At 27.7% G+C, this 15448-nt stretch overlaps 2 protein-coding genes across 2 annotated transcripts; one reads left to right on the top strand and one right to left on the bottom strand.

Annotated features, from left to right (window-relative positions):
• Positions 1 to 1612: 1612 nt before the first annotated feature.
• Arl4 (ADP ribosylation factor-like 4) lies at positions 1613 to 6687 on the bottom strand. Its single transcript, XM_089219398.1, has 4 exons — positions 6539 to 6687; positions 5928 to 6206; positions 4130 to 4433; positions 1613 to 4047 (listed from the first exon to the last, which is right to left on the bottom strand). The coding sequence occupies exons 3-4, from the start codon at positions 4405 to 4407 to the stop codon at positions 3720 to 3722; spliced, it is 606 nt and encodes a 201-aa protein (XP_089075524.1). The 5' UTR covers positions 4408 to 4433; positions 5928 to 6206; positions 6539 to 6687; the 3' UTR covers positions 1613 to 3719.
• A 165-nt stretch (positions 6688 to 6852) lies between these two features.
• On the top strand, positions 6853 to 11578 carry LOC107169380 (N(4)-(Beta-N-acetylglucosaminyl)-L-asparaginase-like). The gene is made up of 6 exons (XM_015519106.2): positions 6853 to 7874; positions 9725 to 9878; positions 9941 to 10166; positions 10264 to 10448; positions 10726 to 10833; positions 10933 to 11578. The coding sequence occupies exons 1-6, from the start codon at positions 7700 to 7702 to the stop codon at positions 11168 to 11170; spliced, it is 1086 nt and encodes a 361-aa protein (XP_015374592.2). The 5' UTR covers positions 6853 to 7699; the 3' UTR covers positions 11171 to 11578.
• Positions 11579 to 15448: the final 3870 nt, after the last annotated feature.

Here is a 15448-nt window from a genome sequence, read left to right as displayed (position 1 = left end):
GAAAACAAAGACAATTGCCAGATTTTTTCTAGATTATGATTCATAATGGAGTTGACCGTTTAATTTAGATTATGTTCATAACATTCAAACAATTAACAATTAATTTTTTTTAAATAAATATTAAACAGGTTCTTTTGTTTAATAAAGATTTCCAATTTTTATTAAAAAAAATCATAATTGGATCATTAGAAAAAGCCAAAAGTACTGGTGTACTTTGATGTTTAAAAAACCATTACAGGGGAAAATTTAAGTACATACATTTATAGTATGTTATAGATGTTAAAAAAAAGAGAAATATGCTGGCCGACTCATCATAGTTTGCATTTTATCTTTATTTTTGTAAAAAAAATTAAATTATTACACGGGAATAAGAATGACACATATTTTGGTAAGATGCCCATGTCTAAATTAATATGGTATGGTACAAATCTCTATTAGACTTTCCTTTTCTTGTACTGTTTGTAAAATCATATTTATTAACAAGATTATAATACAAGCTAAAAAAAATACAGTTAAAAGGACTGGAGTAGGCTAAAACTTTTAAATTGAAGAAAAACAGCAACAGGTAAATCTTATAAAGGATACTAATTTAATAAGTTAATTATTTAAAAAATTCTAAAAACAATAAATTAATAAGTGAAAAATGAAACATTCAACTCTCACATTTCTTTTAAGATAAAATTTCTTTATTCAAGCTTGAAAACCGCGATTCATGGGATTACCTCATCTACCCAAGTTTATCAACTATTTATATATAAAAATAATAATTATTGTTTCTTATGCTATTACTATTATAATTTGTCAAATGTAACTATTGGCAACTACTTATACACAAACAATTTTCTTTTCCTAACCTAACCTCATTTTGGTCTAATATTTGTCACATTTTTTTTTAAACAAACTGGACTGACCATTCTTAATAAGTGGTTGAGGTTACCGACAAACATAATTTAATTTTCATTATATTATAGAGTAGCTGTTATAGTGTTGCTCTTGCCAAAGATTTGTTTTTTTTTTATATATGTTAATTAAAAATTATATATGCTATATTTCTAATTAAAATAATAATACAATATTATACAGAATTTACCCAATGGCAATTGTATAAAGTTATAAATAAAAAAATGTATTCTTTTTTCGTGAGCTGGAAAAAATTTGTAAGCTAAACTTAAACACACTCTAAGTCTAGCCTCCGTGGAATATATTATAACTTATTGAATACAGCTTGGTAGTTTTTGAGTCTATTAACTTTGGATTAATCAACTCAGGTAAAAATATTATAATTTTGAGTTAATACTTAATATTATATCCAATCATAATAATGTCATATAATGTTATGGTACCACTAACTGGTGGCATTCATTTATATAGAAAAAAACTACTTATTTCTATAACTGTTATATAAATATTAAGTAACCAATGGCAAAAAAGAATGTGTACAACAATCCCATGGGAAACATGACTCAGTCTCTTTCCTCATTTTCTTTCTGTAAAAAATCTCATTTGGACTACAACGGACATTAAAAAAAAAAATATTAACTTCAGTAAACCTTGAATCTTGATACATTTATAGATATTTTCAAAAACTACAAAGTCAAATGATACCTAGTCGATGAATAAAATCAATATAATTGAATAACAAAAAATATCACATTGCAAGCATTCTGCAAGCTATAATAGACTTAAACTATGTTTAATAGCTATCCAAAAAAAGATGCATCAGTTCTGGGAACACAAATTTCTAGCTTGAATTTGGTGATTTTGAGGAAACAATATATTTAGAAAAAAACATAAAATCAAATTTTAATAGACAAACAAAATAATATGTATTACAATACTATTATTAATTTTAAACAAAGCTAAAATCATTTTTTGAAGGTGTAAAAAAAAATAGTCAATTCACATTTAATAATACATAATATGACCGATTCACAACTTTCATTCAATTTATATAATAGGCCAAAACAGTAAATTCTGCTAAACAATTTTCTAAAATGTATAACATAATATATATAAATAAAAAAACCTTAAAAATGATTGTTTCTTAATGTTAATGATAAATACTTTTCAATAATTGCTAATTAATGACAATTATTAGATTTACACACTTAATTACTTAATTGATGTAAACATAAAAAGTTAATCAACATAACAAAACACATAAACAGTCTCGTTGTTAAGTTATATAAACAAATTTACACATAAACAAAAACTAAAAAGGATTGAAAATATAGTCATTACAACAGAATAGGTAATACAAGAAAATTAATAAAGCATAAAAAAATGTGATAATTCTTCTTATTCATAAGATATAATTATAAATGAAAAAATTTAAGTAGTTTGTTAAAAAAAATTGTAAATGTGTAAAAAATATAATAACAAAGCATTTAAAAAATAGGTTACATTAAAACGTAAACTAAAACAATAATAAATATAGAATAAAATATACAAATACATATTCAGAAAGATTCAAAGTTTGATGGATTAATGTATTTGACCCATATATTTAGATAAAAATGTCGATGTAGGCTTAATTGGAAACTAAAATATTTAATTAACTACGCAAATGACTTTAACTATACAATAACATATAATTATTTTCTTAATAAATACACACTTTAAAAGTAGTATATGTATATATTATATATACAATTAAGTTGGGCATATTAAACATTAGAACAGTTTTTCCTGACTTTAGACTTAAGAACATGGGATAAAAGATAATCATATAATATCATGGTAACCTGATAGGTGGTAGAATACTCATTAATGAAACAGAAAATTTGGCTAGTGTTTAAAAATAGAAAAAAAACTGTTCCCATGTTTATAAATAAAATAAATGTGTAAGAAAACACAAATTTATCATGTCAGTTATCAGTTATTGAAACTCAATTTCATATTTGTAATTGATATATATATATATATATATATATATATATATATATAATATATAAATAATATAAATATTTAACATTTAAATTCAAAATGGGTTTAGTTAAAAACATTAACTGTTGAACCTTTCATTAAATACATTTTTTAAGTGCAGCAATATTGTTAAACAAGTGAAATATTGCACTAAGAAAATAATAATACAGTAAAATTTCAAAAATAATAAAGCACCATGGAGTGAAAATAATTACATTTAATAACAAACTAGTTACTTTTTAAAGTGAATCAAATAACATTGAAGTGAAATAATAAATTTCCAACATCAAATTTTTCAGCTGCCATATTCAAAAAACTGCTATTTGAATAGTATAAAAATCATACTTACAATCGGTGGGAATATTGTTAAAAATTAATCTATGATTTTAAAATTATGTTAACATAGTTAAGCATTATATGATAAAAGTTATATAGTAAACACTGTCCTATAAATTTAAGTAGTTACAGGGAATCAATGAAATACCACAATATTAGATTATTATTACTACTAGTAAGTTACAATACTTTTCTATAAAATATTCATCAAGTATATTATTATGTCATTTAAATAAAAATTAATAATTTAAATGATTAAATAAATGTACCCGGTATAAATAATATACGCTTAATATCGTCAATATCAAAACCAAAATACATTATGGGTTGTTTATTGTTAAACATGTGTCATGGAAATTTCATATTATAGTGCAAAAATAGGATATATTAATGTATTCATTATCCCAATAGCACAGTACTTTTATATAAAAATTTAGTCATTCTGACATTTAACTAATTTATCGAGTTTTCTTTTTTACTTGTTTAGCTAATTTTCTGCGTTTTAATATCATATCGTAAAGCGCATCTAAACCTTCTTGAAGACCATCCCCAGTTATAGCACAAGCAGCTTGAATATGCCACAAATGATTAAGTTCATTTAGACCTAAAAGTCTTTCTAGTTCTGCTGAATCTCGTGCTGCAGGCAAATCTTGTTTATTTGCTAATACTAAAATCGGTACACCTGTGTTTTCTGGGGCTCTTGCGGTGCGGGCTAATTCCATTTTTGCTTCTTCCATTCGTTCTACATCTACACTATCCACAACGAATAATATACCATCAGTACACCTGAAAATAATTTATTAAAGGTAAATAAAGAAGTGGTACAACTAATCAATTTCAAAGGAATTAAATTTAAATTAATATTTACCTAGTATAACTTTTCCATAGTGGTCGAAGTTTTTCTTGTCCACCAACGTCCCACACAAGAAATGTTTGCCCTCGGGCCCTACCAACAGTTCCTTTTACTTTTTCACAGTTAAATCCAATAGTAGGAACTGTATTCAGGTACTGGTTGAATTTAAGTCTGTAGAGAGCTGTAGTCTTACCAGCACTGTCTAGGCCCAACATGACTACATGCAAATGACTTTGTGGTGTAGGGAGTGCATCCAGCAAAGATGCTGAACTTTTACCCATGTTGGCCCCCATTGTTTTATGCACAAACGCATAACACCCTGAAAAATAAATACATTAAACCTAGATACACACTTTAAAATAGGAAATTTAATGAATATTTTAATACCAACCAAAATAACTATACTAGGTAGGTACATAAAACTAGGAAATCATATTCTAATATTATTTCAAACATACCAATACCTAGATAACTAAATAAAATAATTTAAATTTAAAGTAGTTACCAATTTTAATTATTAACATTGAAGCTCATATAACTAGTCAGTATCAATCAATTAATTAACATTAATTAAAAATAAATCGGGTAAGTCGTGTATGTCGCTCTGCTGTACAGTAGGTTACAAGTGGGTTACTGTAATGGATGGAATTAAATTTGAATCCAATGATATTATATCATTGTATACAAAAAACGATTCTGAGCGAAGACGGTTTATCTGTCTAGGATATATTATAGATTATTAAAAATTTTCAAATCTTAGATTTAAAAAGAAAAATTTTTATGAATTTTTAGTTTGAAATAATTTGCGAATTTTCGTGATTTTTACATATGTTGTCAAAACTCAAACTTTGAATGTCTAAAAAAAAATTGTGACTATGTATTCCTTTTATTTTGCAACTGCTATTGTAAAAATATGTTAGGAGCCTTGTATTAAATTTTCTAAAAATCAGAATTTCAATAAATTCATTATTAAAGGAAAAATTATGACGAGTGTGCTTGGTGAATCACCCTGTATTTATATAATTTAAAAGCATTCTAATTATATATATGGAAAAGTTATTAAAAAATATAAATCAACAAGTAAATATTTTAACAAGTAATAGGTAAGGTATAAATAATTTGATTCATAGTTTCTTATCTGCTTAAGTTTAGTACTAATAAGAAATATCACTATAGATCAAAGTGCCTATATGAAATTTTTCTACTAAAATCTATAGGTAAAAAACTATTTGTAGTTAGGTACAACTTCCGCAATATTAATGGAAAGGAAAAATATCATTTCATTGGAAATTTCACGAGTTAAAAAATGTTAATACATAAATTTTACCTACTGGATACCAAGTTACTTACTTACTCTCACATTAAAACCTTTTATAAATCTAGTAAGTAAGCATATTCACATATTATATATTTTAAAACTAACCAAACCAGCAAATAACCACGGAATACCTACTTTTACAATAAATAAAATTAACAATATTTAAAATTACTACAACACTTGATTCTCAATTTTAATTTTGTTTACCTCATTAAAGATATATCAATACCTTTATGAATAATTTAATTTCAAAATGTTTAAGCGCTACATTTGGGACGTGTAATAGAATAGGTGGATGTGGTAAATATTATTAAAGATTGTATTTGACAACGTTTTATAGGAAACGTCTAAGTAGGTTGAAACAATATAGACATACTTAAGTTTTGCAAATTATCTCAGTGGATTACAGCACGGAATAGAATCAGACAAGAGGCGTAAATGACAAATGTCTACATAGTGCATAGCAATGTCGGCGGATAAGTAGATTTTTTTTACCTGAATCAAAATGTTACGTTGCCCGTCACCGGATCGCATAGCTGGCGGTTGCCGCCGAGTCGGTCGTCAACTGCATTTGGACTTCGGCTGGCCACCATTTGGACGGCGATGACAATTGTGTCGTACGACTGCCGTGGTCGCGTCGTAGTCGTCGCGTGTAGGCGGCAAACGGTCGGACAGTGATGGCAGCAAAACTGGTCAGTTTCTAGTGCGATGCTATATCCGGTGATCAAGATGCCCACGCGCGGACAGACGAAACGAAAACGTTACCTACGACGCCTTTTGAAAATCAGTTATAAAATTGATCAGTGTTATTAAGAAATCGTTGCCGAACCTACTATATACGATTATTGTTTAATTGTTACTATTATTACTATTATTATTATTATTATTAATTATAATTAATGTTAATGTGTAATTGCAGTTATTGACTGCTTTATAACAATAAATCTATCGACGGACCGCGGAGTACGACAACTAATGCACAAACGACGCATTCACACGCACACGCCTCACATCATCGTCATCAACATTCACGTCCCGAAGGCATCTCGAAAATATGTTGTAGTAGTTGTACCTATTTTTTTTTTAGCTTTTTTTTATGTTTATACCTGTTATTTGTTTACCAGCTGATTTCCATAATCTTCTTATCAACGATTTCTGTAACGGGCGAAATTAATAATATGTATGCCACCATAACAATTTTGTATGAAAGTAGTAATGAAATTACTTTTAATACGTATAAATAAAAGAGAACATCGATTTTCGATTATTAATTATTAGTAACTACATTATATATATTATTTTTAAATAGGCACCTAAATGGTACGTCACAAAATTATGATACAGAATAAATTATCCCATAATTTATTATTCAATATTCACAACATTGGAATGTGATTGGAACTGGGTGATAACTGATAACTGGATAGTGTATGTTTTATTCTATGATGATAAACAATAAACATATGTTTATTGCTTAATCTTAATGCTTAGTATTTCCGATTTCGATCACTATTCAAATTTCAAATATTCAATCCGTCAACTCGTGCTGTTCGCTTTGAGCCTGTGACCTGCGACGCTGTTTAGTGTCCCGTGACAGATATTGACAAAACAAATGTGTTGTGTCCGATATCCAACGACAAAGATAAAAAACACAATTGCATAAATCATACTCAGAAACTCGGAATTCGGTTTCGGACATTGCAGTCACGACTCACGAGTCACCCCTCTTGTCATATTATCATAACATTTACTATTAACTATTAAACTATTGCTGCATTTATTTCTATTATTTTTTCGTTTCTTCATATTCTATTATTACTAGTATTCTATCACGAGTAAATTCAGATAAATATTAAATAGGTGTATCTTAGTTCCCGAAGGCTAAAATGTACAATGTGTGATGCGTTTAGTCTTGGCCAAATGCATTAGTTTGATTTAGTTTAGTATTTTTGTCTAATTCAGTGATTCAAATATTAAATCTTTTTATAGACTAAATCATATTTACACCTTAAAATTTATCTCTATCAATGAATTGCTACTTTATTTAATTAACTGTTTCTACTGTGTCCGTATTAATTTATCAGTAGTTTGTTCATTTTAAGGGCACTGGCCTCATTCAGTATTTTATTTTATTTCTATAACTAAGAAAAACAGAGAACGGGTATAGGTTTGTTTCATTGAATGTTAATATCAAACATCACATTGTTTCCAATAATTTTCAATAATATTTCATCTTTTACTAATTGTTAATATTTGTCAATATCAAAATGTTAAAAAATTGCTGTTTTTATTTAAAAAAAATATTATTATGTATAAGTTTTTCTGTCGCGATGATTGTAATTACTCGTAAATTGTTTTGTTATTATATGAAAGATAATTGTTTAACTAATAATACTCCAATGGTTATCAGTACGTGGGCGTTTTCTGATGCGACAAAAAAAAGTAATGAAATTTTAATTACTCTTTTTAAAATTAAGATTATTGTTTACAGTTTTATATAAGATGTTTAATAAACAATTGTGGTCGCATAAAAGTTTAAAATAACCTTTAAATTATTTATTTTGTATTTTATGAAAATTTGAATTTTTATTCGAATTCAATGACCTAATATATCTGTTTAATAAGTTGACTGCTGGCAGTTGCATAACTGTTTTTCCTATGAGCCATATTCTATTTTGGTGTCAATCATTGTGATATAAATGTATTTGTTTATTATATTTGGTGATTTATAAAATATGCTCACCTCCCCCCACCAGTTTTTCGTTCCATTCTGGCTTGGAATTTAAAAATTTACTCTGTTTAATTTTAAAAATTCTTTAATTTGTTTTACTTCTTAAAGTTGTCCTGTGTCAATAAGTACAATATTATACTATTTTTCACTGTAAATTATTTAGTAGATAATATTTTTAAAAATTTTGATTTGCCTAATTTGATGAGTAGTTTCTTAGTTATTAAAATGTTTATGCTCTAGATCTGGGTTGGTGAACCAATAGAATGCTTGCCATAGGTTGGTGGGTTGGTCAAATTCCAATGGCTTGTGAAAAATTAAAATTATAAAACTATAATGCTATTTTTAAAGTTATAACAATATTCTATTATGTAAAATGTATTATATTCCTATATTATAACTATAGTTATTATGTACTATGTAGTGTTTACGACTTTGGGCACATGAATATTGTTCAAAACTGATTGAAAATATTTTGCACTTGACCCTAAAAGGTTCACTCTAGATAAAAATGGTTTTACAAAAATATTAAATAGATATCTAGAAATTAATATCTAATATCCCGAATCGTTTTTATAAATTATTAATGTTGATTAATTAATATTAATCAGCATAACCACTTTATATTTCAAACCTAATATCTTCAGTAGATATGCAAAGACTTCTCTCAAAAACTACTCGTACAAATTTTGATTCTGATATGTCAATATTTTCGAAAAAATTTATTTGCTAAATAATTTACTGTAGAAAAACAGAAGCTTGTATTTCCACAGTACTGTCCTTAAATAGGTACTTCTAAAATCTCAAGAATTTGTCATAATATAATATGAAATATAGCCTCAATTCAAAATTCGAAAACTCAGGCTTTGAATTACTACATTATTGAAAAATAAAAGAAGTGAGCATGCTTGACGAATCACCCTATATAGCAATATTTTATTCAAAATTTGCTCCTCTATATCATTAAAAAATATTCATTATTAGTCCAACATTATTAAGTATAGTATAGTATTTAATCAACAACAACAATAATAAAATTACAACAATTTTCGGTATGATACAAAGCACATTATACAAGTACATTATAAAGCACATTCACTAATAAAGGCGATCATGACAACCTGCAACCATATGGTATATAAATAATAACTCAATATGACTATTGGTGTTCTCATAAAATACTCTTATGTTCTGATACTGTAAAAATGCTGTTGTGTTGGTATATTAAGGGAAACATTGATATATCATCTATTGAATATTAATTTTTCTAAATATTAATTAGATTTCAGATACAATAATTGTCAATTTATTTTTGATTTTATTGCATAAAGGGTGGCAGAAGAGGACATTAGCCCCCTCTAAAAATGGCCCAGCAACCCCCTGCTTAATTATTAAAGAAATAAAAAAAAACTATTGATTCCTATACAAATTGTAGTATTTTAATTAACATTTATATTTGTTAAGAAAAAAAGCTGGACCATTAGTCAACAATTCTTTTATCTAGTAAAATTAATGTTGTGCCTATTGGCTATTGTATACTGTTAACATTTAAACATTAATTTAGGTTGGTCAGTGTTAAACATGACAGGCACCGCAATTGATGCGGTTGTAGCTGGATGTACAGTTTGTGAACAAGAGCAATGTGATGGTACTGTTGGTTATGGTGGAAGTCCTGATGAAAATGGAGAAACTTCTTTAGATGCTCTTATCATTGATGGGTTTGTTAATTATTTATTACTCTTTACTTAAAGTTTTAATGATTGAAACAATAAACCCATAGATCTACAATGAATATGGGAGCTGTTGGGCATATGAAACGTATCAAGTCAGCTTCAAAAGTAGCACGTCTTGTGATGGAAAACACAAAACATACATTTCTTGTAGGTGATGAAGCGACTCAATTTGCTATACAAATGGGCTTTAAGGAAACTAATCTCAGCACAATTGATTCATTGAACTTGTGGAAACAATGGAAATCTAATAATTGTCAACCAAACTTTTGGACTGTATGTTGTTAATTGTTTGTTACAGACTTGCAAGTTACAGTTATCCAATTAAAATATTGACTCATTAAATGGACTAAAAAATGTATGTTAAATATAGAATGTTAGCCCAGATCCAAAGAAGTATTGTGGACCCTACAAACCAAATTTTCCAAAACATTCAAAACCTGAGCTAAATCTTGTGGATTCAAAAAATCATGATACTATTGGAATTATTGCAATTGACCATGAAGGTAATATTGCTGCTGGAACATCTACAAATGGTGCCAAATTCAAAATACCTGGGTAAGTAATGTACAAATATTATAATAACAGGTTTCTGTCTGCTGTATCATGATAACATATAGTCTTTAAACTAAAATTAACAAACTACTTAAACAAATTAGGCATCATCTAATTAGAAACTGGTGCTTAAATCAGTTGACATTAAATGTTTCATATCATAATTAAATTTTGATTTTGATTATTTTTAGTAATATTAGGTATAAGTCGTAAAGATTTAATATAACAATATTAAACATATCATTAGTTATAATTATAATTTATATTAACAAAACTACAGAAGAGTTGGTGACTCTCCCATTCCTGGATCTGGTGCTTATGCTATGAACACCTATGGTGCTGCTGCAGCAACAGGCGATGGAGACATACTAATGCGTTTTTTACCAAGGTAGGTGAATAGGTGATACTAATATTTTTTAATAACCAAATAATTAATAAATTAATCTTTAGTAAATTAATTTGTATATTTTTCTCCTTTTTATACTAGTTTTCATGCAGTTCAAGCAATGAAGTATGGCCATATGCCAACAGAAGCAGCTCAATTAGCCATAGACACAATTGCCAATTATTATCCAGACTTTAGTGGAGCAATTATAGCTGTTAATAAGTATGGAAGTTATGGTGCTGCTTGTCATGGATTTGATAGATTCCCATACTCTATAGCAAATCCTGAACACAATAATGTATCCATATTTTATACTACATGTACCAAATCGAATTCATAAAACTATAACCATTGGCCATTTTTATAGTTCTATTTCATGTATTTTTTTTTTAATTTTGTAAATACTATATCTTATTAAATGTTACATATTACATTTATATAAATCATTTACATAACATTGTATTATTTTTAGTTTTTATACCTAGGTACTAACCATGGCCAGTTTTAGGGGCGTGCCACATGGGCGACCACCCAGGGCGCTGATATATCATGGGCGCCTTCAAAGTTCAGATGTTAGTTTTTTAATTCAATTACTTAACTTTAATTAGAGGGCCCATTAATTTTCCTTGCCCAGGGCGCATAGTCCCCTAAGACCAGCCCTGGTACTAACCATTAAGCAAATTTTAATTGTGTATAATATACTCAATATGAAAATTGAAATGAATATAATTTTGATCTCTACTTATGATTTTATGAGTTAACATTTGACTACATATTCCATTAAAAACAAAAAAATTAAAATAATAGCTAATAATACACTTACGATTTACATAATATAGAATAAGCTGTAAAGTAATCAAATTTCATATTTTTATACTGTTTGAATAAATTATTTAAATAATAATCAAAAAAAATTATTGTAGGTGAACATGATAATCGTTAGGTATAACTCTAAAAGAATTATGTGTATTTGATATGTAAACTATTTGTAAATAGCTTTTTCTTATGAAATTGTATTTGAAGTTGAATCCAATTCAATGATATCTGATTCACAGCAATTTCTATCAAAACACACAATATATATTATTACAGTATCCAATACTTTACTTTGGTACAGTTTTATATTGTGGTCATCTTTGAAACTATCTGGTTAGATAGTCTTAAATAAATTTTCATTTAAGTAAAAAAAATTAGCCAGAAAATCTTTATTTTTATATACCTATTTTATTTACTCAAGTAACTTTGTAAGATATAATAAGTTATGTAATAGGTACTCTCATACTTGTTTAATTACAGCTATTGATTAGACAAAAAACTAAATTCTATAGAAGTAAAACTTTTTCCCTTAGAATTCCTAAAGTTTTTGAAATGGATTTTTATCTAATCTTGGAGAAGAAGGATTCTTGTATCATTGTGAAATATTGTAAAAATCCAATGAGAGAACACACTGCAGAAAATAATATTGCATTTATGTTTGTTAATAGCACAATTTACTATAATATTTAAGTTAACAACAACAATTTGGAACTGTTGGAAATACATTTTGAAATATTATGCATTATTTAGTATATTATTTATCCATGTATATTATATCTGCATTTATCATTATACCTGAGACGGGACAACACATGCGGGTACCGGGGTACGTCGTCTCCTTAATGTTAAACTACTGTAGTTAGGTACTATACGTCTTAATATATTATTTCTTGTAGCTTATTATAAATTAATTACAGGTTCCTAATTAATTATAATTTTTTCTATAGTAAATACATCAAAAAATTTAGTGTAGACTATTACTTAACTCCCACTCCCTTTATATATACGACACTGTGTATCTCATCATACCTACTCATCAGTCGTCATGCAGTTAGTTAGTGGGCAAAAATTGTCCACACTTTACGTCTGAGGCTTGTACTGCTGTACCTTGCATACATATATGTTTTTTTAAATTTTTTGTTGTGAAGGGTTTGAAACTTTGAACATACATTTGCACATAGTACCTATATAGATACATTATTGTATACCATATATGTTCGAATATTATTGATTTATCTATGAACATATTTTACCTACTGGCACTGAAGTGTCTATCTCATCAATATCTATTATTTTTTTTCTATATATATATTCTTCGTTAGATAACTAATTACTACAGTTACATTTTGTTAGTACATTTTTTAACATGGCACCTACACTAATGTAATATAAAATAAACTATAATATTTACAAAATAAATAAATTTCATTGTTGGGAAAGTAGGTAGGAGCCTGCAGGGTACATAAGCTATCGTTTAGTAACCGAACATATAGTGTAAAAACTTGGATGGGTATTAAATTACTCCATAGCACCTACCATTTAAATAACTAGCTCTCATAGATATTTAAATTCGCCGGAAATAAGAGAATTATAAATTACAATTTTGACCTCGAAAATGTGTTATGTCGCGACGTAGTGAGTGGTGATCGCGGCTGCCCACGTATCTTGAAATACGTCGTGTTTGATAGTGTATATAAATTTAGAAGAGCGCGTGACTTGGCACAGTATTATGTATATAAAGTGTATTTTTTGCTTTCAGTATTAAAAATAAAATAAATAAATGTCATACTACAAGTACGTTTAGCTCAAGCATTAGTTAATATGAATATATGAAAATAAAAAATAGAAAAATACCATTAATTAGAACAAATTGTTTTATTTATCAGGTCTTCCTGTTACAACCTGCATATTAGGTACATAGCTAATGTAATAAATTAATAATAGACACCGAATAGCAATTAACTAGTACGATCAAACAATACAATAAAAAACACACAACCCTAAAATGGCCCCCATTAAACAGCCACGTCCTCTACTTGGTGGCTATATAGATAAGTATACTTTTTACACTTTATACTTTACTTTACACTTAACAGTTTTGCACATTCCAACAGGCTTCCGCCAATACGCGTCTCGCGGGTGTACGCGAATTGTGTCCAGAAATCCCTTTTTCACATGAATAAATGAATTGCGTCCCGATGATACTAATCACTACACGAATAATTGCATCTCGGCGTAGAAACATTACTTTCCATTTTATTCAGACTTAAACTGTCAATAGCAAATTGTTACTATCGCGTGGTAGGTTATATAAATAATGACTTTTGTCGTTGTCATGCAGTTAGAACTTAGAAGTGATAGGTAAATTATATCAGTATCTAGTATGATGTATAAGTTTAAATTATTGCAGGAATGTAACTAAATAGTTTTAAAAAAAAAAGATATAAATATAAAACAATCAAAATAAAAAGATTGGTAAAACTTGAACAATAATACCCTTTTTAGTTTGATACAGACTTGTTAGTTGGTCATTTTCATATTTTGTTTCGAAAAATCTTCTTTTTCATATACCATCAGTCTGTGTTTAATTACATGTTCTATATTCTAATATATTATATATTTATACATATTACATAATATCGTGTATCTAGTCGTTTAGATAAAACCGGTCACCGAATACGTTTCGTGTAGGTAGTCGTTTGGCCGGACGCAATTCGTGTAGGTACCCTGGCACCCTGCACTTATCGATGTTCATACAATTCATGTGCAGCCGCCACTCGCAATGTTGTATAGGTAATAGGTTATAACACGAAAGATTGAGAGGATAATATATTATAAACAGTTGACAATGTCTAAAAAATATTTAAAATTTAAAAACAATATTACTATAGTGTTTAAAAATTTAATTTAATTTAAATATGCTTAAATTATTTTGAGACAATATTTTAGATAAGTCGATATGTCATTCTTTCAAAAATAATATAATCAATCTTTTTTTTTAATGGGTGATTTTACACTAAGATTATTCAAAAACATACAAAAAAATGATTCTGCATAAATTCATTTTATCCATGTTGCGCGTGGGCCAGGAAGAGAAAACAAACAGTGCACTAATATCCATTGGCGCAAATAAGGGGGGCTTAGTGGGTATTAACACCCCCATTTGTAAAATTAGCACGCTCAAGAATGTTCATGCTTATGTATCTAAAATGTATCCTTCAAAAAAAAAAAAAACTAAAGTAAGAAAATGCACAGCTTAAGCACTCTTATTGAAATTGCGCCGCTGACATCATCATAATATCATGTGGTACCTAATGTGGTGTATTAAATAATTAATATATTTTATTGTTTATCTAAGACCACGGTGCCAATAAAATGTTTAAGACTTTATAATAGTTTTAGTTATGTTACGTTTGATCGACCACCGGTACCTATAACTAAATAATAATAATTAACATCTTAAGGAAACAGAATAAACTATTCCTTCATTATAGAACGATTAATAATCCATAAAATACATTATTCAATTATAGATGATTCAATATTAAAAATATAATCATCTATATGTGTAATCCGTTAAGATGAGTTTCTATGATAACCTTGCTTATAGTGGCGTGTTTTAGCAATTATCGTGGACCAATTAATATATTAATATGTCTATCAGTTAATGTGTTTAGTCGATTTAAAATGGCAATGATCTATTTTTTCCAACACAGTAACACACACGAAACATGGAAACTTAGAATTCCTCTATTTCCAATGTAGGTAGGTGCCGATTTGTCTGAGAGAAGTGACACGGAAT

This window comes from Diuraphis noxia, unplaced genomic scaffold (assembly GCF_037042655.1).
Source record: "Diuraphis noxia isolate RWA-SAM2 unplaced genomic scaffold, SU_Dnox_SAM2 contig0002, whole genome shotgun sequence".
Classification (NCBI taxonomy): domain Eukaryota; kingdom Metazoa; phylum Arthropoda; class Insecta; order Hemiptera; family Aphididae; genus Diuraphis; species Diuraphis noxia.
Note: the sequence above shows the minus strand (reverse complement) of the source record. Positions and strands in the feature narration are given on the sequence as shown.